A 12,364-nucleotide genomic window follows, 5' to 3' on the forward strand; every position below is an offset into this window, starting at 1 on the left:
TATATAGTGTCCCGGGACATCAGGGATGCTTACCTCTATGTCCCAAATTTGCCCTTCTCACTAAGGGTACCTCAGGTTCGTGGTGCAGAACTGTCACTATCAGTTTCAGACGCTGCCGTTTGGATTGTCCACGGCACCCCGGGGTCTTTACCAAGGTAATGGCCGAAATGATGATTCTTCTTCGAAGAAAAGGCGTCTTAATTATCCCTTACTTGGACGATCTCCTGATAGGGGCATAGTCCAGGGAACAGTTGGAGGTCGGAGTAGCACTATCTCGGATACTGCTACAATCAGCACGGGTGGATTCTAAATATTCCAAAATCGCAGCTGATCCCGACGACACGTCTGCTGTGCCTAGGGATGATTCTGGACACAGTCCAGAAAAAGGTGTTTCTCCCGGAAGAGAAAGCCAGGGAGTTATCCGAGCAAGTCAGGAACCTCCTAAAAACAGTGCATCATTGCACAAGGGTCCTGGTAAAAATGGTGGCTTCCTACGAAGCAATTCCATTCGGCAGATTTCACGTAAGAACTTTTCAGTGGGATCTGCTGGACAAATGGTCCGGATCGCATCTTCAGATGCATCAGCGGATAACCCAATATCCAAGGACAAGGGTGTCTCTCCTGTGGTGGTTATAGAGTGCTCATCTTCTAGAGGGCCGCAGATTCGGCATTCAGGATTGGATGCTGGTAACCACGGAGCCCAGCCTGAGAGGCTGGGGAGCAGTCACACAAGGGAAAAATTTCCAGGGAGTGTGATCAAGTATGGAGACTTTTCTCCACATAAATATACTGGAGCTAAGGGTAAATTTATAATGCTCTAAGCTTAGCAAGACCTCTGCTTCAAGGTCAGCCGGTATTGATCCAGTGGGAAAAACATCACGGCAGTCGCCCACGTAAACAGACAGGGCGACACAAGAAGCAGGAGGGCAATGGCAGAAACTGCAAGGACTTTTCGCTGGGCGGAAAATCATGTGATAACACTGTCAGCAGTTTTTCATCCCGGGAATGGAAACTGGGAAGCAGACTTCCTCAGCACGACCTCCACCCGGGAGAGTGGAAACTTCATTGAGAAGTTTTTTCCACATGATTGTAAACCGTTGGGAAATACCAAAGGTGGACATGATGGCGTCCCGTCTGAACAAAAAACGGGACAGGTATTGCGCCAGGTCAAGAGACTCTCAGGCAATAGATGTGGACGTTCTGGTAACACCGTGGGTGTACCAGTCGGTGTATGTGTTCCCTCCTCTGCTTCTCATACCTAAGGTGCTGAGAATTATAAGACGTAGAGGAGTAAGAACTATACTCATGGCTCCGGATTGGCCAAGAAGGACTTGGTACCCGGAACTTCAAGAGATGCTTACAGAGGTCTTATGGCCTCTGCCGCTAAGAAGGGACTTGCTTCAGCAAGTACCATGTCTGTTCCAAGACTTACCGCAGCTGCGTTTGTCGGCATGGCGATGGAAAGCCGGATCCTAAGGGAAAAAAGGCATTCCGGAAGAGGTCATTCCTACCCTGGTCAAAGCCAGAAAGGAGGTGACCGCACAACATTATCACCACGTGTGGCGAAAATATGTTGCGTGGTGTGAGGCCAGGAAGGCCCCACAAAGAAATTTCAAAACAGGAGTGTCTATGGGCCTCAAATTGGGGTCCATTAAGGTTCAAATTCGGCCCTGTAAATTTTCTTCCAGAAAGAATTGGCTTCAGTTCCTGAAGTCCAGAAGTTTGTCAAGGGAGTATTGCATATACAAACCCCTTTTTTGTGCCTCCAGTGGCACTGTGGGATCTCAACGTAGTTCTGGGATTCCTCAAATCACATTGGTTTAAAACCAGTCAAATATGTGGATTTGAAGCATCTCACATAAAAAGTGACCATGCTCTTGGCCCTGGCCTGGACCAGGCGAGTGTCAAATTGGTGGTTTTTTTCTCAAAAAAAGCCCATATCTGTTTGTCCATTCGGACAGGGCAGAGCTGCGGACTCGTCCCCAGTTCTCTCCCTAAGGTGGTGTCAGTGTTTCACCTGAACCAGCTTATTGTGGTGCCTTGCACCTACTAGGGACTTGGAGGACTCCAAGTTGCTAGAAGTTGTCAGGGCCCTGAAAATATGTTCCAGGACAGCTGGAGTCAGAAAATCTGACTCGCTGTTTATACTGTATGCACCCAACAAGTTGGGTGCGCCTGCTTCTAAGCAGTCGATTGCTCGTTGGATTTGTAACACAATTCAACTTGCACATTCTGAGGCAGGCCTGCCACAGTCTAAATCGGTTAAGGCCCATTCCACAAGGAAGGTGGGCTCATCTTGGGCGGCTGCCCGAGAGGTCTCGGCATTACAACTCTGCCGAGCAGATACGTGGTCAGGGGAGAACACGTTTGTAAAATTCTACAAATTTGATATCCTGACAAAAGAGGACCTGGAGTTCTCTCATTCGGTGCTGCAGAGTCATCCGCACTCTCCCGCCCGTTTGGGAGCTTTGGTATAATCCCCATGGTCCTTTCAGGAACCCCAGCATCCACTAGGACGATAGAGAAAATAAGAATTTACTTACCGATAATTCTATTTCTCGGAGTCCGTAGTGGATGCTGGGCGCCCATCCCAAGTGCGGATTATCTGCAATACTTGTACATAGTTACAAAAATCGGGTTATTATTGTTGTGAGCCATCTTTTCAGAGGCTCCGCTGTTATCATACTGTTAACTGGGTTTAGATCACAAGTTGTACGGTGTGATTGGTGTGGCTGGTATGAGTCTTACCCGGGATTCAAAATTCCTCCCTTATTGTGTACGCTCGTCCGGGCACAGTACCTAACTGGCTTGGAGGAGGGTCATAGGGGGAGGAGCCAGTGCACACCACCTGATCCAAAAGCTTTACTTTTTGTGCCCTGTCTCCTGCGGAGCCGCTATTCCCCATGGTCCTTTCAGGAACCCCAGCATCCACTACGGACTCCGAGAAATAGAATTATCGGTAAGTAAATTCTTATTTTAATGTCATTTAACCAAGAAACATCTTTTGAGTTAATTCTTAATGACTGTATTGTGGAAGAATAATAAATGGGACATATCTCCAAAGTGTGTTATCCAGCAGTATTCGAAGAAACGATACAATGTTAATGGCATGTTCTGTAATGTAATGTAGTGAGAGTGGCAGTGATCCGTCTTATTGGGCAAATGAACAATGTCAACTGTGACAGAGCATAAAATGTCAATTGCAAGGCGCAACGGAATATACTGCCCTATATAGGAAACTGTATATAAATAAATGACATCCAGTGGTGCTGCCTCCCATTCAGTCATTCTATGCGCCATCCCTGTGGAAGCAGTGCTTCTCTGCACAGTGTCACTGCTACCAAGCTCGGGAGAATGTGGTAAATGAGCAATTAGAGTGACTCTAATTTATGTGTGTGCTATGTATATATTTTGATGGCTGCACTAAAATTTCGTACACTTTTGTACACCCATGGTAATGAATTTGCAGCACTATACAAACCGTTTTAAGGACTTTGACATATGCAAGTAAGATTTTTTTTTATTTTTTAGAACAATAGCTGAGTTTTGTGGTATTTTATTATATACCTACATTGTACTACAAGAAACTACATCTTTTGACCTTTTTCATTTGCTTTACTGCAGAACACACTTGGAGGTGAGTGCCGATAAATGGAACCACTTGCTGAAATCCCTGGAAGAGCTCATCTGTTGGCTAGATGTTAGAGATGAAGAGCTGAAGAAGCAAATGCCCGTTGGAGGAGACGTCCCCACCGTACAACAGCAGTATGACTTCTGCAGGGTAAGGGAAAGAAAGGCTTATACATCTTATTATACTGTGATGTTTCTTTCTCTATTACTCTCATCACACGCCAATATATCCTCTTCATATATAGCGGCAAATGGTTATTAATAGAAACAAATAAAACTGTAAAGTACAGCATCCTTACGGGCATTTCTACAAGACGGTTCTGCCTACGTGTCAGTCACCTCCTGAATGATCAGATAGAAAAGCATGTCCCACTCAACATGTCACACTGCTGCGGCGGAGTGGGAAGCACTGTGGTGGATATGTTTAGGGTCTCGTGATGCCGTTAAGGTAATTTACAAACCACCAAATTCTATGGAGCAGCAATACTTCTTTGTGTACAAACATGCCTATTTTTCCGGCTAGCACATTCCAATCTGCATGCTCTTTTTATGGTTTCTGGAAGCACTTGCCACCATTTTATGGCCACTGAAACAGGTATACATTGTGTTTTGAAAGCCCTATGTAAAGAGAAAAAAGTTTTGCCCTTCTCCACAAAACAGTAAATGTTCCTGTAACCGTTTCCATCCCTTTACCTCATTTAAAGAATCCCACCTGGTAGAATTTATTCAAGTTTCCGCACTTAGCAAGGAATGCTCCTGATTCTTTTATCTTCCCATATTGGCTGGTACAGATGCTGATCCATGCACATTCCCTCAATAGTAGTCAAATTATGTCACAAAAGATTATTTTCATAGTTGTTTCCCCTTTGTCATTTGTAAATGTCCTTATATTGTTTTCTGCATTTGCATACATTGTAAATCTAGGAATGGTTCACTCAATGCCTAAGTGCTCCCCTGTTTGTAACTCCCCATACTTGTTGCCATTTTTACCTTCCCTGTAGGAGATCCTTAAAGAGAGATCCAAGGAGCAAGTGCAGGAGGTGTGACAATGCGATTTGTGGCACTGCTAGTCCAGAGTTGACCAAACTCCGCCATTACAGTCTAGGTTTTTAGGCTATCCATGCTTGAGTCCAAATGGTTAAATCCAAATTAACTGTTGTATTAAGTAAGTTACCTGTGCTCAAACATGGATATCCTTAAAACCTGGACTAATATGACGGAGTTTAGGAAACTCTGGCATAGGAGGCGTTTGGACTGTGATGATGCAGTTTGCAGCAAATCACTTCATTAAGCCTCACCCACTTCACCAGATAAATGGATTGGATGTGGGAATGTGCCTGCTCTTCCTATGAGTCTTGTGGACATTCTGGGAGTGTAGACGGGATGTAGTTACATTGCCGGCAATCGGGATCCTGATGGTCAGGATACCGACGCCGGAATCCCGACTACTGACAATGCCGCCACCCGGAATCCCGACTAACAATGCTGCCGCCCAGAATCCTGACTACGTACAATGCCGCCACCCGTAATCCCGGCTAACAGGGGCTATTCACACTCGTTGGCATTGTAGCGGCCGGGATCCTGGCATCGGTATGCTATCCGCCGGGATCCAGGCTGCCAGCATCCCATACCCAACGTATGTAGACAAGTACCTTTTCCTAATCATATATTGTGATGCTAATGTTAACCATATCGAGCTCAGTATCGGGCCTTGCTAACATTGCTCAAAAATGCAAATCTGCACCAAATTATAGTAACCAGCAGTTGTGTGCTGAGTTAAAGTCAGACATTGCACCTCAGTTAATTATGCTGGCTATATACCAAACCAACTTTCCTCCAACCACCCAACCGTCCAAATTGTCTGTCCAAATGAAATGCTGCTCCACACACATAACAACCTTTTTCATCAGACCGCCAACTTCTCTCCAACCTGTGATGTCATAGAAGTAGGTGGACATGTTCTTCCTACTTCTGCTTGTTTTATGTGGTGACAATGGGGTTCATTCCGAGTTGATCGCCAGCTGAAAATGTTTGCTGCGCTGCGATTAAGAAAAAAAATGGCATTTCTGCGCACGCGCAACATACTTTCACAACGGCCGATGTATTTTTACACAAGGTCTAGCAAAACTTTTCTGTCGCAATGGCCGCCACAGAGTGATTGACATGAAGTGGACGTTTCTAGGTGTCAACTGACCGTTTTCAGGGAGTGTTTGAAAAAACGCAGGCGTGTCAGTAAAAATGCAGGCGTTCCAGAAAAAACGCAGGCGTGGCTGGCCGACCGCGGGGCGTGTTTGTGACGTCAAATCCGGAACTGAACAGTCTGAAGTGATTGCAAGCGCTGAGTAGGTCTGGAGCTACTCTAAAACTGCACAATTTTTTTTTGTAGCCGCTCTGCGATCCTTTCGTTCGCACTTCTGCTAAGCTAAAATACACTCCCAGAGGGAGGAGGCATAGCGTTTGCACGACTGCTAAAAACTGCTAGCGAGCGATCAACTCGGAATAACCCCCTATGTGAGGGAGTAGTAGAGAAAACTCTGTAATGACAGAGTATGCATAAGCATATTTATATACCCTTAATTCAGCCGCCCAGCATCCCTAATCTAACTGCCCAGCACCCCTAATATAACCTCCTAGCACCTTGCTGTCCCACGGTACTCACTACAGCGTACAATATATACTACTCAACTCAGATGGGCACCGTAGCACAAGCATTGGTCTCAAATTCCTTGGTACAGGGGTCCCTGCCTTGATGCTGTCTGGCAGTGAATGTTGAGGAGAAGTGTTCCCACCCTCCCTCTCCCAGGGCACTGGGTGATCTACAGTATTTACGCTGTAGCCACCGGGGGATTTCTGCTGCTGCTCTATGAGGTCAGGCCAGGGAATACCGATCGCAGCAGCAGCATGAGGACTCCAGCTACCCACCGCATATGGATCCAATTCATGTTTGTATGGAATTGCACAGCCGCAGGGAAGTGGCTGTGCAAATCTGTCTAATTCAAATTCTAATGCAGCAGAAGGTGTCTGCAGCAGATAGAAACCTCCTGCTAGCATCAGCGAGGATCTGAGTGCTGCGTCTGAGGACACAGCCTTGGATTACCATCAAAACTACCGGTCGCGGTTCGCGATGGTTACAGTCACCTGCCAGCCTGCGTAACCTCGCCATAATATCCGGACAATGGGGTCCAGGAAGTCTTCGTCCGCCAAAGCAGACACTTGACCTGTCACGCCTTCAAAACCGGGGCAACACCTTCCATTTTGAAGAACATTGCTGAATGCTGCCCCTGCTGTGCCCCCCAAATGTCACAGCATGTCAGTCATGCTGTGGCTGACAAGGGGCTGCGAGTGACATCGCAAGACCCGTTCTGCACATCTGCACATTGTCCCTGCACAAACCCCCAAACATCGTATTGGTACTACAAATATGAATCAGGTCCTACAGTATATGCATAGAGGAAAACACTATGGTCCAGATTTTTCATACCTTGGAGAGTGATAAATTGCACGGTGATAAAGTACTAAACAATCAGCTCCTGTCATTTTTCAAACACAGTCTGTAGCCATGGCAGTTAGGAGCTGATTGGCTGGTACTTTTTCACTATGCTATTTATCAGTCTGCAAGGCTTGATGAATCTTGTCCTGTGTTTTCCCCTGACAAACCTGAAATACCCCCTAAAATTTGCTTTTTCCAACAATTTGACTCATTTAAATCTCAATTTTTAATAACTATAGCATAATATGATACATTTTAACTGACATTTAATCTGCTGCCCATCTGTTTTTGGATATTTATGACTACTGCATGTTAAAAAAAAAAAACTGAAGTCATGTAGCCATATTTTAGCTAAAATGAAAAAAATCAATGTAACAGATAAAGGGAAATGAGCTAGACCGGTACAGACAAGTGATTACAGCTTGTCAATATAAGCTCTCTCTGTGATCTATAGAAGCCAGTAAGTAAAATAAAAGTGTTACACTGCAGTATTTAACCATGTCAAAGCCCTACTATCCTCTTGTTAATACAAAGCATCCCTATTCTCAATGAGCCATCGGAAAGAGTGATAACCCTAAACTTGCTTAAGGGGCCCACTCAATGGTATAGACAGTTTGTGTAATTAATGCGCCCAGTCGGTTTCCCAAGTACAATCTTGTTGATGAGCTGCACACAAAAAGATTACATCTTGCTTCCGGGTAGTATAAACACACCATGTATAAACACATATCATCATCAACATTTATTTATGAGGCGCTACAGATTTTGCAGAGATCTACAGTCGGCAATACACAAAGCAGAACACCAGTTACATCATACCAGTTACATCATACAAATACATACATTAGTAAAACATCCCGAGACATGATGAGACATGAGAAAATAGTAAGTACATTAGAGAACACAAGAGTATGAGGTGGTATGGTATGAGATGAGATGCATAAGAGATTTGAGGACGGTATATCCTTTCACTATAGGAGCTGAATGGTAAACCTGTATACATTACACGTTCTCCTCTGTTTTACACAAACCTCACAGTTCAGTAACATGTAACAGGGTAAATATAGGAAGGTGTACTAGGTGCAGAATTGCAAAAAAAACATTATATAGTCTATACGTACAGGTTCTTGACATTTATGACAGGGGGTAACGGATAACAAAGTAATTTTTCCCTGTAGCTTCAGGCTATTTTGGCAGAGCCATGGGCTTCTGTGGTGTCAGTGCATCATCAGAAATGATCATGGCATAAAACACTAACAGTTTTGGCAAACAGTTTAAGATCATTTTGTCATGTTCTGCAGCCACCATCAGCCATCCAACACTGGGTAGGAAAAGTTGTAAGAATTCTAAGGATTTTTCTTTTTGTCAATACAGTTTTTGTTTTTTTTCCTGCTGTTCCCGGAGTCATCAGATGGGCACATGCTCAATTTGCCTGGTATCGCTACTCAGCTAATGCACTAAGGGGCCCGCTGGCTTGCTGGTTATCACTCTCCCTCTTCCGCAAATTGTATTTCTATACATATTAGATATATTGTTTCATGTTTCAAGTCGGTGAAGCCGGAGCTTCATTTTCGATACAATATACTGTATGTATATATTGTTAATACATTTTACTTTTAATGCAGCATTTAATATTGTTTATATGGCCTACAGTATGAGCAAATTTACCAAGAAATTAGCTTTTTTTTTTTTAATAACTAGCACAAAATCCATCATGGCTACAGATAAATAAGAGGAAATATTCATAATAGCTTTTCTTAATGCCTTTCATATTCTAGCATCAATGTAATAATAGTTCTGCAAACATACTCCCACATAACAAAAATACCTCCCACACCAGCTCCCACATAACAATAATACCTTCCACACCAGTGCCCACATAACAAAAATACCTTCCACACCAGCGCCCACATAACAATAATACCTTCCACACCAGCACCCACATAACTATAATACCTCCCACACCAGCACCCACATAACAATAATATCTCCGACACCAGCGCCCATATAACAATAATACTTCACGCACCAGCACCCACATCACAATAATACCTCCCACACCAGCACCCACATAACAGTAATACCTCCCACACCAGTGCCCACATAACATTAATACCTCCCACACCAGCGCCCACATAACATTAATACCTCCCACACCAGTGTCTACATAACAATAATATCTCCCACACCAGCGCCCACATAACATTAATACCTCCCACACCAGTGCCCACATAACATTAATACCTTCCACACAAGCGCCCACATAACATTAATACCTCCCACACCAGCACCCACATAACATTAATACCTCCCACACCAGCACCCACATAACAGTAATACCTCCCACACCAGTGCCCACATAACATTAATACCTCCCACATCACCACCCACATAACATTAATACCTCCCACACCAGTGCCCACATAACATTAATACCTTCCACACAAGCGCCCACATAACATTAATACCTCCCACACCAGCACCCACATAACATTAATACCTCCCACACCAGCACCCACATAACAGTAATACCTCCCACACCAGTGCCCACATAACATTAATACCTCCCACATCAGCGCCCACATAACATTAATACCTCCCACACCAGTGCCCACATAACATTAATACCTTCCACACAAGCGCCCACATAACATTAATACCTCCCACACCAGCACCCACATAACATTAATACCTCCCACACCAGCACCCACATAACAGTAATACCTCCCACACCAGTGCCCACATAACATTAATACCTCCCACATCAGCGCCCACATAACATTAATTGCTCCCACACCAGTGTCTACATAACAATAATATCTCCCACACCAGCGCCCACATAACATTAATACCTCCCACACCAGTGCCCACATAACATTAATACCTTCCACACAAGCGCCCACATAACATTAATACCTCCCACACCAGCACCCACATAACATTAATACCTCCCAAACCAGCACCCACATAATAATAATAATAATACCTCCCACACCAGCACCCACATAATAGTAAAACCACCATAACAATTGTGCCCTCTGGAACTTTGCTGGAAGAGCAGTGCAGACAGTAAATATATGTATTGGTAATACTAAGTTGAATCTAAGAGGCGCAGTACAATGCGTTACAAGATATTGGTTGCACTGAACAGTAATTGGATTTATATTGGTAAAGCAGTCTTCAGCTATGTATACATTTATGGTTTAGTCATTCAATTTTTATTGACAGAATTGGTGAAATTTTTATTAAACTTATACAAATTGACCCAGCAACCAAAGACAACATTTGCACATATAACAAAGCCACTTTGTTATTGTGCAAAGAACAATCATGCAGCACAAATCTTGGCGCATTAACATAACAGCAGTCATAGAACTTAACAGAAGATAAAAGTAGTTCTCCATTGTACTTCACCACTCAGACATAAATTATACAGGTTGAGTCTCCCTTATCCAAAATACTTGGGACCAGACGTATTTTGGATATCGGATTTTTCCGTATTTTGGAATAATTGCATACCATAATGAGATATCATGATGATGGGACCCAAGTCTAAGCACAGAATGCATTTATGTAACATATACACCTTATACAAACAGCCTGAAGGTCATTTTAGCCATTATTTTTAATAACTTTGTGCATTAAACAAAGTGTGTCTACATTCACACAATTCATTTATGTTTAATATACACCTTATATACACAGCCTGAAGGTCTTATAATACAATATTTTTAATAAATTTGTGTATTAAACAAAGTTTGTGTACACTGAGGCATCAGAAAACAAAGGTTTCACTCTCACTCTTACTCAAAAAATTCCGTATTTCGGAATATTTGGATATGGGATACTCAACCTGTAATATAATTGTTTTTTTTTGTTTGTTTATTTGGACTGAACCTAATTATCCCTTTTCATCTATTGAAACTGGATAATGTACTGGATTTAGCATCTTCCAAATTCTATGACCAGCTATGAGAGTACAGTGAGAACTAACTCTGTAGCATACTTGCCAACTCTCCTTGAATGTCAGGGAGGGATGTAGTCAGCATCCTGACAGTCAGGATGCCGGTGATCATAATACCAACAGCGGCATCCCGACACATTCTGTCAGTTAGTGTTAGGCTACGGGGTGGGGTAGGTTAGGCTGCGAGGTGGGGTAGGTTAGGGTTAGGCTGCAGGGCAGAGTAGGTTAGGGTTATGCTGCGGAAGGGGGAGGTTAGAGTTAGACTGCGGGAGGGGAGGGTTAGGGTTAGCTTGCAGGAGAGGTGGGAAAGGGTTACAGTACTTACCAAAATGCGTTGAGATTTTTGCAGTCGGGATGCCGCTGGTATTTCTTTTTCATCCACTAGGGGTCACTGGAGTACTCTTGGGATATGGACGGCTTCCGCAGGAACAAGGCACTGAATAATTAAATTTAGAACTCTCCTCCCCTCCATATCCCAGAGTACCTCAGTGTTTTTTCTGTGCTCATAGTAGCAACAAGGCTTGTGTGGAGCTTATCCACACTACTTTTTTTATTTTTACAACGTTTTCCACATCCCTTCCCCCCTTCCAATAGGCGTGGGTCCGTGATAGTGGAAGCTGCCACAAGCAGCTGTGGCGTGTCGGGCCTCTCTAAAAAGAGCTCCCTCACAACCATGTGCAGACAACCTGCAGGAAAGGCTGGACGGAGCTTACAGAAGAAGACCCGTCATAGCCCTCACCACAGGCGTCCAGGTATGTTGGGGATGGGGCGGTCAGCTCACGCTGCCGCCCCGCTGTGTGGGACACTGTTTCTGTGATGTGCCGAGCCGCCCACCCAGCTTCCAGGACACCGCCGCTATGAGCGCCCGACGCCGCTACCTAGCACCGCCACTATGTGCTGCCTCCCGCCGCTCACAGAGCTGCGCCGGCCGCATTCACCATACATAGCCGCCGCTCCACGGCTCTATGCAGCGCGCTCCCCGGCTCCCGCTACCGCTCCCTGGCTCCCTCTACCTCAGCTCCCCGCATGTAAGCCCCGGCTCCGTGTAATAGACGTACACGAAGCACGGGGGGGGGGGGGGAGCACACACACAAGGGGGGAGAAGTGTGCCCATAGCAGCAGCAGAACGCTGCATGGGTTATTAGATAGATGGGCTATTAAGCCTTTTTTAACAGGATTATTGACTGGTTATATCTGTTTGGAAAAGTTATAATCTGCACTTTGTTTATACTGTAAGCATTGGGGCATTTTAACCATGCTTCCTGTTTTCTTCCTGTTGT

The 12,364-nt window shown here is 44.5% G+C and overlaps 1 protein-coding gene across 6 annotated transcripts in view; it reads left to right on the forward strand.

Moving 5' to 3' along the window:
• The window catches only part of UTRN (utrophin), a 1,167,552-nt gene that overhangs the window by 669,547 nt on the left and 485,641 nt on the right, over positions 1 to 12,364 (forward strand). For all 6 annotated transcript variants that reach the window (XM_063917938.1, XM_063917937.1, XM_063917939.1 and 3 more), the window contains one exon: positions 3,625 to 3,781. In XM_063917938.1, the coding sequence (XP_063774008.1) occupies positions 3,625 to 3,781 (157 nt within the window). The remainder of the gene's footprint in view (positions 1 to 3,624; positions 3,782 to 12,364) is intronic.

The sequence above is a fragment of the Pseudophryne corroboree genome, chromosome 4, assembly GCF_028390025.1.
Source record: "Pseudophryne corroboree isolate aPseCor3 chromosome 4, aPseCor3.hap2, whole genome shotgun sequence".
Lineage (NCBI taxonomy): Eukaryota > Metazoa > Chordata > Amphibia > Anura > Myobatrachidae > Pseudophryne > Pseudophryne corroboree.